This window comes from Phoxinus phoxinus (assembly GCF_949152265.1).
Source record: "Phoxinus phoxinus genome assembly, chromosome: 21".
NCBI classification, from domain to species: Eukaryota; Metazoa; Chordata; class Actinopteri; order Cypriniformes; family Leuciscidae; genus Phoxinus; species Phoxinus phoxinus.
Window position 1 is genome coordinate 2,198,095 of NC_136896.1, and position 14,823 is coordinate 2,212,917.

At 40.0% G+C, this 14,823-nt stretch overlaps 3 protein-coding genes across 16 annotated transcripts in view; 1 reads left to right on the top strand and 2 right to left on the bottom strand.

Annotated features, from left to right (window-relative positions):
* The window catches only part of LOC306989554 (uncharacterized protein), a 3,986-nt gene extending 3,636 nt beyond the window's left edge, over positions 1 to 350 (bottom strand). For 5 of the 11 annotated variants that reach the window (XM_079595381.1, XM_079595383.1, XM_079595389.1 and 2 more), the window contains exons 1-2: positions 169 to 350; positions 45 to 94 (exon numbers count right to left, since the gene is read on the bottom strand). In XM_079595381.1, the coding sequence (XP_079451507.1) occupies positions 45 to 94; positions 169 to 197 (79 nt within the window). In that variant the 5' untranslated portion in view covers positions 198 to 350. The remainder of the gene's footprint in view (positions 1 to 44; positions 95 to 168) is intronic. The other 6 variants (XM_079595382.1, XM_079595386.1, XM_079595384.1 and 3 more) reach the window with 2 other exon arrangements.
* The window catches only part of dusp29 (dual specificity phosphatase 29), an 8,311-nt gene extending 4,871 nt beyond the window's left edge, over positions 1 to 3,440 (top strand). Inside the window, exons 2-3 of the mRNA XM_079595397.1 lie at positions 870 to 1,093; positions 2,719 to 3,440. Of these exons, the coding sequence (XP_079451523.1) occupies positions 870 to 1,093; positions 2,719 to 2,984 (490 nt within the window). The 3' untranslated portion in view covers positions 2,985 to 3,440. The remainder of the gene's footprint in view (positions 1 to 869; positions 1,094 to 2,718) is intronic.
* A 768-nt stretch (positions 3,441 to 4,208) lies between these two features.
* Positions 4,209 to 13,371, bottom strand: adkb (adenosine kinase b). 4 transcript variants are annotated; one of them, XM_079595396.1, is made up of 12 exons: positions 13,321 to 13,371; positions 12,894 to 12,940; positions 10,517 to 10,591; positions 10,260 to 10,313; positions 8,900 to 8,978; positions 8,630 to 8,802; positions 7,452 to 7,560; positions 7,107 to 7,277; positions 6,520 to 6,555; positions 6,294 to 6,408; positions 6,136 to 6,222; positions 4,209 to 4,859 (listed from the first exon to the last, which is right to left on the bottom strand). In XM_079595396.1, the coding sequence occupies exons 3-12, from the start codon at positions 10,570 to 10,572 to the stop codon at positions 4,735 to 4,737; spliced, it is 1,005 nt and encodes a 334-aa protein (XP_079451522.1). In that variant the 5' UTR covers positions 10,573 to 10,591; positions 12,894 to 12,940; positions 13,321 to 13,371; the 3' UTR covers positions 4,209 to 4,734. The 4 variants fall into 4 exon arrangements, with proteins under 4 accessions (XP_079451522.1, XP_079451520.1, XP_079451519.1 ...); XM_079595394.1 differs by having other exon boundaries at positions 12,894 to 12,931; positions 13,316 to 13,366; XM_079595393.1 differs by lacking the exon at positions 13,321 to 13,371 and having other exon boundaries at positions 12,894 to 13,009.
* Between the last annotated feature and the right edge of the window lie 1,452 nt (positions 13,372 to 14,823).

The window sequence follows — 14,823 nt, forward strand, 5'->3', positions numbered from 1 at the left end:
TGCTAGCAAACATGAATTATTGAACTTGCCTGGATAAACCTTACCACTTCCAAAATGGTCACAGACACAAAGACTGAGAAGTGCCAAAGAAAGACTGCAGACGAAGAAAAAACACACCTTGTTAGATGAATGCTACTTGTTAACAAATACCACAATTTATCATCATACCTTAAGAGTCGGCTAGTGGTACCCTCCATGGCCAAACAGAAATACAACAACTAACCACCTCAACAACAGCACCACTAAAATTTCATACAAAACATGCCAAAACATTGACCTCCAACACATATTAGTGCTTCCTGATGAGACTCTTTATAGTGCCAGCAACTGCCATTTACCAATTGTTTCCTGACAATCAGTTGTCATGGGAACATGTTATACTCAATTATTAGGTTCAGGTGTTACAACTCTTATCATGACAGCTGCCATTTCATTAAAGATAGTTGCTTTTTTATACTATGATTACTGAACAATAAGACAGCACACAAAACACTTTTTGGGGATTAATTAAAATCCTTAATTTCTTATTTAGTGAAAATACATTTAAGGAAGCAGTAGTATGCTCACACAGTTGATGGGGCCCATTGACTTTCATAACAGGTTTAGAACAACTTGAGGATAAGTAAATGACAACAATGATAAAACAAAATTTTTGGGTGAATCCTGTTAAATCGCATTCTGTCAAAATAACACACGGAGACAACGGTATCGTTATCAAAACCTTGCACTTTGAAGCCCGTTTTCAAAAGTTTGCGTTTTCATGCTCCCAAAACGCAGTTGTAGTGTAGTAAATGAACGGCAAAAACCCATAAAAACTTTGCGTTTTTAGTTGAAACCAGTGTCTTGACTAAGCTGTTGTTTCTGTGAAGAGAGACAGCTAAAGACCGATACAAGCTGAAGACGATGGGCATCACGCACATCCTGAACGCTGCGGAGGGCGAGTGGAACAGTGTGGACACGGGCGCTGAATACTACAGAGACATGGACGTGCATTACTACGGGATCACAGCGGAGGACGTTCCCACATTCAACCTCAGCCAGTACTTCTATTCTGCTGCTGAACACATCCACCAGACCCTCACAAACCCACAGAGTGAGTTATTTTAGTATCACTGAGATACTACTAAAGGGGTGGTTGATTATGATTTCACTTTTCTAACTGTAGTTAGTGTGTAATGTTGCTGTTTGAGCATAAACAACATCTGCAAAGTTACAACGCTCAAAGTTCAAAGCAAAGGAATATATTTGCTTTTAAATAAATAGTTTTTTAAGGACTACAACAAACGGCTGGTAGGAACTACACAACATTTCTCCCGTGTTAGTGACATCACCAACACTAAAATGTATATAAACCCCGCCCCCGGGAACACGCAGTCCATGTTGAGAAGAGGAAGAGTTGTAGTAGAGCACATTTGTGAGTCTGGTCAAGCTTTCGAATCCGTTTTTGGGGTGTACTAAAATATGTTTTCATGCTTGATTGTTAAAAAACAAAATTTTTCACATATTTTACATTATTACAGCTCCTCTCAGTCTGGTTGAACGCGTCGTTTTCGATGAAGCCCCTCCTTCCAAAATCCGAAATGTGCTGTGATTGGTTAGCTGGCCCGGTGTGTTGTGATTGGCAGCGCTTATCATGTGTTTGGGAAATGTCCCACCCCTCCACAACCGCGAGTTCGACTCAGATGTAAATATTAACGATGGCATCAATTTCAAATCATTTCGAGGCCGATTCAGACCCTGACAGTGTTAACTGTATTTTAGGGTTAGTGATGTCACCAACCCAGGAAGAAGCTTGTTGTAGTCCCTACCAGCCGTTGGTTGTAGTCCTTAAAGTCCACGTGAACTGGAAGTTGCAACCGACTTTATCTCAGTGTTGTGACGTATTTTCAGAGAGAAACGGAATACTAAATGAGGAAAAATAGTGGGCGTGGCTCTTTTTCCAACTAGCACCTGATTGGATCTAGAAAAGTAGGTGTTTCATTCAGCCGGTCTGCTGTCAGTTGGAGGGGCGTAGTTATTGGTGTTAAGCAGACACAGTGTTGCCAGACGTACGATAATTATCGTATTTGTCCGATAATTTTGACCTCTGTACGATGTACGATCAATAATGAAAAAAATCCCAAAATGTACGATAATTTCAGAATTGCCCGCAAATTAGTTAAAAATCTCCCGGAATCTAGATCGAGCGAGCGCATGTAAGGACCTATTTTTTTACAGTCTATGGTAAGGACCCAACCAATCGAATTATTCAGGAACCCCCCCAGGAACACTGAGCAGAGCAGACACCAAAACCGTCAAACCGACGTCATCAGGGAAGGTCCTCCAATGCAGAGGGGAGGGGCATTTTCAGATTTTGATTAAAGATTACGAAGCCAAACATTTTTTTGTGTGGATTGACTTGCATGGATGAATTGTTCACCACAAAACGATCAATTTAGGCAAACAAAGTAAATATGGTCAATTTTGATATCATGTGGACTTTAAAAATCGGTTTCTGTAAAAGAAAATATCTCCCTTTGCATTGAACTTTGAGCGTTGTAACTTTGCAGGTGTTGTTTATGATCAAACAGCAACATTACACACTAACTACAGTTAAAAAAATTTAACTCATAATCAAGGACCCGTTTAAAAGCACCTCATGAAGTTGGTTAAAAAGCATAAGGAAAATAATAGAATGAATCTTGACTGCTATTGCAATAATGAGGTTTATTTCTCCAGATAAGCTTCTTGTTCACTGTGTGATGGGCCGCAGTCGCTCGGCCACACTCTTCCTGGCCTTCCTGATGATCTACGAGAACATGACGGTTGTAGACGCCATCGAACACGTCAAACGGCGGCGACACATCGTCCCAAACTGGGGCTTCCTGAAGCAGCTGAGGGAGCTGGATGAACACCTGCTGGAGCAGAGACGAGCTCAACACACACCACCGCAGACACTGAAGCACGCGGAACAAACACATTTATGCTTGAAAAGCAGCCAGTGACGTGTTAAAGTTTTAGGTAGGTTTAGGATTAGTGGGTTTCTCTGAAAATGAAGCATATTAGATCAGCCCTGTGTGAGGCGATGAGATGAATGGGAATGCGAACAGAAAGCTTTCTTCAGGTTTTACAGAGCTTCTTTCTATCAAACTACGGAATATACGCACACACACACACACTCATGCACACACTCACTAATGCACGCACGCACACACACACACTAATGCAGACACACTCATACACACACACACACTCATGCACACACATTCACTAATGCAGACACACACTCGTGCACACATTTACTAATGCAGACACACACTCGTGCACACATTTACTAATGCAGACACTCACTAATGCACAGACACACACACACTCACTAATGCACGCACACACACTCTCTAATGCAGACACTCACTAATGCACAGACACACAAACTCATGCACGCACCCACACACACTGACTAATGCACAGACACTCACACTCATGCACGCGCGCGCGCACACACACACACACACACACACACACACACACTAATGCAGACACACTCATGCACACACATTCACTAATGCAGACACACTCATGCACACATTCACTAATGCAGACACACACATGCACGCACCCCCACACACACACTAATGCAGACACACACTAATGCAGACACACACACACTCACACTCATGCACACGCGCGCGCACACACACACACACACACACACACACACTAATGCAGACACACTCATGCACACACATTCACTAATGCAGACACACACTCACTAATGCAGACACACACTCACACATTCACTAATGCAGACACACACTCACACATTCACTAATGCAGACACACACTCACACATTCACTAATGCAGACACACTCACGCACACATTCACTAATGCAGACACACACATGCACCCACACACACTTGCAGACCCACACTAATGCAGACACACACTCACTAATGCACACACACATTCACTAATGCAGACACACACATGCACCCACACACACTTGCAGACCCACACTAATGCAGACACACACTCACTAATGCACACACACATTCACTAATGCAGACACACACATGCACGCACCCACACACACTCACTAATGCAGACACACACTCACACTCATTCACTAATGCAGACACTCACTAATGCACACACTCACTAATGCGCAGACACGCACGCGCGCGCGCGCGCGCGCACACACACACACACACACACAGACTTTAAAACAGAGATGTAGAAGTTTGGAACAGTTAAAATCTTTTTATTAAACTGGTCAGTTGAACAGTCGTGTTCCAGAAGAGGAAAGAGCAAGTGGAAAGATCTTCCCACATGAGATACAGCTTATTATGCATATTCAAACATTGTGCGTTTAAGATCAAATTTGGTATTTCATAATAAATGTAGACCTGAAAGACAAAAAATGTTCTAAGCAAAAATTCCATTATATAATTCTGTTAATTTAATGTACCACTATTATTTTTGAAAATATAAATGCACTTAAAAGGATATCATGGATCTTTAATAGATTAAATATAGAATTATATTGCAATGTAGCATAAAAACAGATCAAAGACACAAACTCATCGGAGTGTACGTAATGTGGTCGTCGCAATCCTGAAAAATGCCCGTTTAACAGGAAACGTGTAAACGAATGTGGAGGCACGCAGGTTGTGTTGCTGAAACTCCAGCATAAAGAAAGAAAATGAGATGAAAGATTCCATATTGGGGTCACACAGGAGAGGTTGTGGGGTTGTTAGTGGAAGTCGGGTTTCTCAGGGAAGGTGCAGCCCGCTCGCCGGATGATGACATTAGCGGCGTAGTGACCCGCGCGGATACACTCTTCCAACGGCTTCTCCTGAACCAACTCTGACAGGAATCCTGCAGGACACGTACATTGAAACAATAATAAAAAATAATGCATTGAAAAAAATTAAAAATGTGTACTTTCTTGTAAAACATACTCCAATAATCCTTGTCTTATTTACAGCTTTAAAACACTTTAGCGTTCAACGGGACGTCTACGTTTACTACATATCGTTGGAAAGGTCTAAGACTCCTTAATATATATTTCAGCACTGTTTTTTGTTACAAATTATGCAGGAACTGTAATAGATGAATTTATGACAAGAGTGCACCTCAAAATATCTACATCATAACAGGAGTTCTGACCTTTGTCACAAAAAGTCGCCGCACACACTTTTAATAATTGAAATGTTAGTTTTCACGCTAAAATTTCATAAGAAAACATATAATATAGTATTTGTCAATAAAAAATTACAAAATAATATTATCTTCTAAAAAGTATAATATATATATTATCCTCTAAAATATGCTATCTTTTTTTATCGCCTTTTTTTATTACATTACATATTTTAGTAGTTATCATAAATTAGGTAGCATTTGAAAGCTTACGATCTCAGAATTCATCCTGTGAAAACTGTTTTGAAATTGGAAATTGTGTTACCATAGAAACAGTACTCTAAATTATTTTATCAGGCTCCTCCCCTTTTGGGCATCATTATGTTTCATAATTTATGATCAAAATATTTTCTAATCTTGACAAAACACATATTGTCAGAAAGGTCTGAGTCTCAAGGTTCCATATTTTGTGACAGAAATGTATTCATTTTTATGGCAGAATGCATATAGTTAAATTCAATGAAATTCAATGACACCCGGAGGCTATTTTTGCTAATACGCCTAAACAAAATCTCATGGGAACTTCAATTTTTGTGATATCAACTTCAAATTTGGAACACAACTTGGTTAGATATATGGCTTTGATTTTATAGTAATTTTATAGTAAAAACTATTTTGTAACATATATATTTTATATCAAATAAAAATATTTAATTAATTATGTTTGATTTAATGTAAATTTAAACTTCCATAACTTTTTCATACTTTATTCAGCAATAATCTGCTATTTTTTCCCTTTAAAACAAGACCAAACTTAGGTCTATACTCCCAAGGCATTCTTGAATTACAACCATTTAAGCTTGAATACTGCATTTTAATGTCCATTCTCAAAAAGGGGGGTGACAGCTAAAGGGTTAAAAAAATATATATTTTAGCATATTAAAGAGTGCACAGTTAATAAAGGCTGAATTAATAACTATCATTGTCTAAATAATTGATCTGATGAATCATTTACCTCCCACAAAAGCGTCACCAGCACCATTTGTGTCCACGATGTCGTTCTGGTCGATGTCTAAGACTGGAAACACTTTCACTTTATCACCTAAAAGAAAAGACAATTAATAAAACCATATGGAAGATAACTCGCGCGTTTGATTGGTTTGACGGACGCACCGACAGTGGCCACAGTGTCCTCGCTGCCCTGAGTGAACACCACAATCCTCTTCCTGTTCTTGTTGACTTTGGGCAGAGCCTGAACCCTCCGTGCGATCTCAGCGATGTCTTCTGTCTGCAGGAACACCGGGAGATTATACAGGACTGAGAGCAGGTCTTTCATTCACAAGTCTACATTACTCCTTTTGTGTTCATTGTGCTAGAAGAATCAGTATTTTTCACTCACCTCAAAGCCCTGCTCCTTTGCAAATGTAGCGGCTTCCTGTAAAACAAGCATCAGTTTAACACAATCATCACAGCCAATGAGAAGAGACGTGCGAAGAACTAACCTAATGCGTGGAGGTTTGTTAAAAACTAATAACTAACCCTCATACGTGACATTTAAAGTCCCACTGTTGTGAAAATCAAGCTTTTTAATGTCTATGTGGTTGACAAGTTGACAGCATTGCTTTCTGTTTAAAACTGCAGTGAACCAAAGACAGTCTCAAAAACACGGTTTGAAATCGCTGGTGTTTCTGACGTCACAAACTACCTTGTAACCAATCAGATCAACGTGTGATCGTCCACCAGTGGATCTCTGAGTGAGTGAGTGAGTGGAGGCGGGGCTCATTTGCTTATTCATAGAACCACGCATACTAAATGAGGCAAGGGTGTCGAGTTACATTCAAGCTAATTTAAGACATGAAGAGATTTTTTTTAAGAAAAAAACATTTAAATATGTCATTTTGGTGATCAAAGATGAGTTTTAAGGAATAAAATGGACTACTTTAAGTCTTTTTGTGAGTCGTTTAAACTGAAGATCTGAAGACTCACCGTCTCGTTTCCGAAGATGATGTCGACGTACGGCATGACCTTCATCAGCGGCTCCTTGAAGAACTGGCTGATGAAGGGGGCCGACAGGTTGAGGCCGAAGATCTTGTTGTTGTCAGACGCGTGTTTGGCCACTCTGAGGATGGACTCTGGAGACACGGTCAGGAAAAAACCCTTCAGGACGGAGATCAGGAGTCAGATTCATAATACTTTTCAGATTTATACTTTAATAAGATGAGCATTTTGACCAGAAAATGGCTTGGATTATTCAACATGGTATATGACATCATTAGTTTCTTGCACAAGCTCACAATCAAACTAGCATAATGCAAAAAGTGAATCACTCACTGCGATATAATAAACTTGAGCTTTCTCCACCAGACTCCAGTTGTGATCAACATCCAGATGTTTCTCTTTATTATAGCAGTTTGCTGCTGCCAGGTTTGCAATCAGAGACCTACAAACACAGAGAAATAGTCAAACATCGAGCCTGAAAATCACTATAGAACGTTATATATTACTTTAGTACAGACAGATTGTAATAAACAGCATAAATCAAAGATTGAAGCTCTAGATGAAACTGCATTAATCCACTGATGAATCATACAGTCTTTTAACACTCTGTAGAGATGCAACTATATATGGTGATGTTATCAGTATCGCCATCATTTCCATTATTTTTTATTAGGACAGACCTATTAAAAATAATAATAATGGAAATTATGGCGATCATCCTGGACCAGTCAAGCATAATTGATAGTGAATTGTTAAGCTGTAAGAAAGAATAAGAAATAATCTGAAGTATTAAGATGTTATCATAATTCTGATTACATTGTTATGATGCTGTATTTGATTTAAATCAATATCAGCCATATTCTCAATTACCGGTATCTGCTATAAGTCTATATCAGTGTATCTCTGGATAAAGCAGAGCATTAGGTATAATGTTTGATCTCTGATCAAAACTTTTAATTTCTCTTAGTATGAATTATGATTAAAAATATTTGATTCATATATGCTAAGCTACCATTTTACCAAAGGTTTGTAAGAATTGTTTTAATAAATTCATACTTTTATGCATCAATAATGCACTGAATGGATCAATAGTAACAGTAAAGACATTTATAATATTACAAAAGATTATATTTCTTTTGAACTTTGTTTGTCAAAGAATCCTTAAGCAAAAATGAGTTTTCAAAAAAATATGAAGCAACAACACCAACATTGATAATAATCATAAATGTGTCTTGAGCATCAGATCATCATATTACACTGATTTCTGAAGGATCATGTGACACTGAAGACTGGAGTAATGATGCTGAACATTCAGCTTTGATCACAGGAATAAATTACACTCTACTATATTCAAATAATTATATTTCACAATTTTCACTGTATTCTTGATCAAATAAACGCAGCCTTGGTGAGCAGACGAGACTTCTCTCCAGTCTTTTGAATGCTAGTGTGTGTGTATATGAGCCGGCTGCTTCCACTCATACACATGCATACGTGTGTTTGTTTCTGACCTGTTGTCTCCAGTAATGCAGGCCGCGCACGTTCCCGTCGGTTCTTGACCTTGTTCATAATAATGAGCGTCAACGTGACATTCGGCCGCTTTCTGCTTCAGAATCTCTCCAAAGTGATCCGTTCCTATACAGCCGAAGAACGTGGCCACTTTATGCGGCTCCTGGATCATCCACTGAGAGAGAGAGAGAGAGAGAGAGAGGATAAAGCACACAGTATTATTCTGGAGTAAATCTGAGGTAAGAGACGTATATAACGAGTCCCAGACTTACCTGAGCGATTTTGACAGAGTTCTGTGTGGATCCACCAGCATGATACTCCACTTTACTCTTATTCACGATCTCAGTAAACCTGCAGCACACACACACACACACACACACGAGAAGGGTTTAATGTTAGTGTGAAGTCGATGAGATGAACCTCAGGTTTGATTCCTGGAGTTACAGAATGTAAAGAGAAGTCGCTGCTGCTCTCTACAGGTCAGAGACGCCACAACACTAAAACTACATTCACTTTTCTGCTTAAATGGAGTATGGGGAGGCTGCAGACCTGGAGCCGGTAGATATAGGACCCAAACAGTTTTACGCCCCTGTTGTTCCTGATGCGTCCAGTAGGGGGAGACTGTACAGCGACACGAATTGAGGTATGTTTTAATCTTTTTTTAAATTTATTTATTTATTTTGTATTGCAAATGAAAGGATACAGACATTAACAGTGAGAAGAGGGGAAAAAAACAAAAAAAACAAGGGGGTATACGGACATCAGAAGAGATTGAATTAGGCTACTACACAAATCAATACAATATTACATTGTCAATAAAAAAATAAAGGTTCTTTACAACAGACTCGAGGATATTATTTGTTTTAGAAACCTTTGAGTTTAAAGGTTTTGCCATTGGATGGTTCTGTCTTTATGCAGATGAAACTTGCCCAGAATTTACCTAAAAGTTCAGGACGATCTGGCTTAAACTTATCTTACCACGTATGTAGGACACTGTTTTGTAGCTGTGTGACGACCAATAGAGAATAGTACAGCAGATATTAAATCGAGGATCCATATGATTACACGGTACTGTATGTCTAATTGTCTAAATATGGTTAATATCTAAATGTAACTTTATATAAATTCACAACAACATATTTCACTTAGTCTCCATATCAAAACATACGGTGAATAGGCCTATAACTGCAGTAGGTCATATCATTACTTGTCATAACACGTAGTTGATCCAACTATGTGTATTTTTAATTTTTCAATTCACAAAAACAAAAGTCTTCTGTAGGCTGAGTGAAGAGAGTGAACCCCGACTGAATATCTGCATCTATTTTTCGATTTTAATCCGTGCAGATCTACACTGTAGCGTTTATATTTAAATGAACAAAAAACACAAAATTGTCAAGTCTATGGACGGGTTATTAATGTGTTAGCGTCGATTTAATGATGTTATTTCGCAGTATATCCCCCTACTGGACGCATCAGGAACAACAGGGGCGTAAGACTGCCAGGGGCGTAAAACTGTTTGGGTCCTATATCTACCGGCTCCAGGTCTGCAGCCTCCCCATATAGCTCAAATGTGACCCTGGACCACAAAAACATGGGTACATTTTTTAAAATTGAGATTTATACACTCACAAAGCTTTATGTTTCTCCTCTGCCAGGATCTGATCATTGGGCTTCAATCCATACCTGTGAACACGAACACGAACGCGCACGTTAATTATTGATGAATAATTACACTAACAGTGCTCAAGGAAATCCACAGTGTGTTTCTGGCTCAGGTTGTGTGATCACAGAAGCGTATCGATCATAAGAACAGCGGCGCACGTATGACCTTAACACACACACACACGCACACACACACACACACACACACACACGTCACTACTCACTTATCAAGAAAATCCTTATCCACCACAGCAGAGATGTCCAGCAGCGGATTCCCCATCCCAAACAGAGCGTTCTGACTGCAACACACACACACACACACACACACACACACATAAAACATCTTACAATATCACACTGATATTTACTTTGTATTCACTTTTATGTAAAGCATTACCATTGCATATGAAATATACTACATAAATAAACACGACTTCAGTTGCATATAATGTAAAAATTAATAATCTGTATAAAGTTGGGGAAAGTTACTTTTAAAAGTAATATATTACAATATTGCATTACTCCCTTAAAAAGTAACTAATTACTTAGTTACTTTTTATTGAAAGTAATGCATTACTTTAGCCAGGCCTGGCATGTTTTTATTTACATTTTTTACTGAGAAGTTCTTGTTTGCAAGTGTTTAGCGCAGTAATACATTCAACCAAATATGCACGTTACTCAATGTGAATATGTTTTGTTGTTGCATACATTAAACCATGAAAAGCACACATTTGTCATAAGCAAAAACTGCCACCCAGCAGATCTGTGCATGCAAAAGCTTGATTTAATACCGCAGAATATTGCATTGCAATATTGTCTATTTTACGTATGCATAAGAACAGCATGAACATTCTGCTAATCTTCTGGTTTTTGTTTCACTGAAGTTATTTTAAGTGTTCAGAGGATATTCAGAAGCTTCATTCCTGAGGGAACTATTCCTTTAAGATCCATTCTGAGAGTGACAGGTGGAGGTCACATGATCAGGTTTCAGAGACTGTCTTTGAGACATGAACCCTTGCAATGGAAGGAGAGCCACAGACCCGAATCCGACTCTTTTCATCCGGAGAGACGGACATTATAGGTCAGGACAGGTTTTAGATCTACAGCCCTCCTCATTATCATTCTGTGAAGCTTTCTATACACCGGTTATTAACTTCACAGGTTTAAATGGACGCACCCTTCTAATATTAGCCTGACAAACCAGTTTGTGTATCATGGCGACTTTTAATGCAAAATTACAAAAAGTTCACAACAAAAGCAGTTTACAGGCCAAGTTTGAAGTGCTTTTATATAATCAACATTGTGAAAAGTTCACACACCCTGAAATGAAATCTAATATTTGAACATATAGTGTGTGTTTAATGGGTTTTACATGGGAATGTGTTTACAGCGCAGAGCACATGCTATAGTGCTGACTAAACACATGCAGCACACACACACACACACACACACACACACACACACACACACACACACACACACACACGAAACATTGAAAAGCATCAATTTGTCTGGGAACTAGAATGAAAACTGCCACAAGTGATCAGAGAATGTACATGTATTCTGCCATATATATATATATATATATATATATATATATATATATATATAATACTCACATGCATTACTGCAACATATGAGCACATGCACATTAATCTGACAGTTAAAGGTCAACAAAACCCAGAACACACACACACACACACACACACACACACACACACACACACACACACACACACGTCTTAATTTCCCAAATGAGGAAATAAAGCGCGTTGCATCACAAAAACACACAATTCCCAACCCGGAAGAACACAACCAGAGAGACTGACTGAATTCACACTGCTCTGCTGTACTGTACCTGACTGTCGGCATGATCACACACACACACACACACTGATTGTCTGCAGTAAAGCTGATTGTGCTCTCGCGCCTCGTCCACGCTGCGAGCGCGTGCGTTCTCCAGTCGGTCTCCACACACACACACACACACACACTCCAACTACAACCCGGAAGCCGAAATCACTCCTGAGTTCCAGATGATTGGTTACATCACACGCATGGGCGGATCAATAGATCCATCATCCTGATTGGCTGACCAGCACACATGTGTTTGTAAGCTCTGAAATGTTACTATCATAACATGTGTCGCGCGTGCACTGCAGCCCGACAGACAGAAAGGAGAGATCCAACTTATCTCTAAACAACATGCATGAACTCTGCCGACGTCATGATGTCAAATATGCAAACATGCACGCGCAGAAGAATGGATGCGCTGCTGGTACATTTTGTTCAGGCACCAGTGCAACCATCAAACACTCTCAGATGCATGTTTAAGATATGCATTAGGCTCATTTCTGCATATTACATCATAAATTACTCGAGCGCATGTCAGTGTTTTCAGTCTGTCTGAGTGTGAGTGAGTGAGTGAGTGAGTGTGTGTGTGTGTGTGTGTTATGGTGGCAGTATCAGCTCTGCTGTGATGACATCAAAACATGCCTGATCTCGACATGATTCTCAGATGCACAACGTGAGTCTGACAGACAAACAGACTCACAATCAAAGCTCCGACTTGTGTGTGTGTGTGTGTGTGTGTGTGTTTACCTCAGCGTCTTGTTGTGCGCGCGCGAGCCGCCAGTACAGTCACGGTACTGATCCACTTGTCCGACACGAATGTCGTGTGGTGTCGCAACGCCTCCCCACATGTGAACGTTGATGGGCGTTCTTCTAGTTTACCGCTATGGGCGTGGTTTTGAGCCAGCGGCCAGTCAAAAACAAAGGACCCGCGAGAGACTTCCCTCCGTCTCCATGTGCGTGCTTCTATTGGATAGACGCCTCGCGTTCAACGGAATTCATTTGCATAAAGATGGGCATCGGCCAGCTTTTTGACGCGCGGCATTTTTTCAAATGAAGCGCCGCCTTCCCGGAATGCTTTGCGAGCGCGTCAAAGTCGCTTGACGTCACCCATAGGAATATAGTGGAGTGCAGCGCGACAGAAGTGTCGCACGGACAAGTGGATCACCGCCGTCACACTCACACACCGACATCTTCCTTCTCACACTGACACTCTCCAGCTGCTCTCAGATCAGTTTGCCTGTGCTTATGCATTTAGCAGGTTGCATTCTTTAATTCCATGGTTTAATAGAAAAAAATTAACAAAATATTTCCTCAAATTTCTTAATAATTTTTGTATAAAATGAAGTTTTTTTAGGGCCCAAGCCTTGAAAAGGCGAAGGCCCTATTGTTTTTCTTCGGATTATTCTTCTTTATTAGGGCCCAAGCCTTGAAAAGGCGAAGGCCCTATTGTTTTCCTTCGGATTATTATTATTTATTATTATTATTTTTCTTACGACTATTCGGGCACTTTTGGGTCTCTTAACATGCTCAAAAACTCTTGAAACTTTGCACATGGGTCAGAACCCGCGGCCATTAGAGCCGGGCTGAAGTTGGGACCCGGGCGTGGCAGGGGGGCTCGACAGCGCCCCCTGGAACGGGGTCCGAAAACTTGGTCCATAAATCAAACACGCTTGCATGTAATAATATGAAAATCGATATACTTATAGATCTCATCGGTTCATATATCCTTCGTGCTATTACTTTTTACCCCAGCCCAACAGGAAGTCGGCTATTTGGGGTAGTCTGAAAAACACATGCAATGGAATTTAAAATACTCCTCCTAGAAAATTCAACCAATCGCCACGAAACTCGGCGTGCATGAAGTCAAGACATTGAGGATGAAAAATTGCCAGGGGATTTTTGATATCTCGAACGGTTTGGCCGTGGCGAGGAAACGAATTTATGGCGAATATTGGAAACAGGAAGTGTGTTATAACATCCTCATACATTAATTGATCTTGATGAAACTTCAGCAGTGTGTTCGCTGTAAGAAGCCGATCACATGGATGTGACTATTGTGAGTCAAAGTTATAGCGCCACCAACTGGCAGCAGGAAGTGTGTCACTTTCAAAATGCTTTAAAATCACCCTCTTATTTTTACCCGATTTGCTTCAAACTTCATCTGTATAATGTAAACACACGGCAGATGTAGACCTGTGAAAGGATTATTGATATCTTTAATACTGTCGCCATGGCAACGCTTTAAACTTTTATATTCTTTTTGGATGCATTTGAGGCTCTTAACATGCTTCAAATTGCATGAAACTCAACATGCATATCACATTTATTGCCTAGTACACTTGTGAGAAGTTTCAGAAACGGCGTGGTAAGGGGCTCAGTAGCGCCACCTTTAGTCAAAAATGGGGTATTAGTTTTACCTACAGTAACAAAAATCAGTATGGATATTGTTCTCCTCGAGCCGGACAACTTTCTAATTTACACTCATTAGCCCCGACCAACAGGAAGTCAGATATTTTGGTTTGAATGGGAGAAAATCTGAGAATTTTGCCATTCTCTCTCAGTGTCTGTGTGTGTGTGAGAGAGGAGGGGGGCTTTAGTTTAACCCTTTCTCTGCTGTGTGCAACTTTTCGGGCACTTTTGGGGCCCTTGGCGTGCTTGAAAACTCTTGAAACTTTGC

Bases quoted from the DNA above. Each gene is read 5' to 3' on its own strand.
- adkb (XM_079595393.1), bottom strand. From the start codon at position 12,994: ATGTGGGGAGGCGTTGCGACACCACACGACATTCGTGTCGGACAAGTG. The intron at 7,561-8,629 runs GTCAGAAACAAA...CTGTGTTTGTAG, and splicing joins TGCATTACTGGAGACAACAG to GTCTCTGATTGCAAACCTGG. The intron at 6,556-7,106 runs GTGAGTCTTCAG...CTTGTTTTACAG, and splicing joins TCATCTTCGGAAACGAGACG to GAAGCCGCTACATTTGCAAA.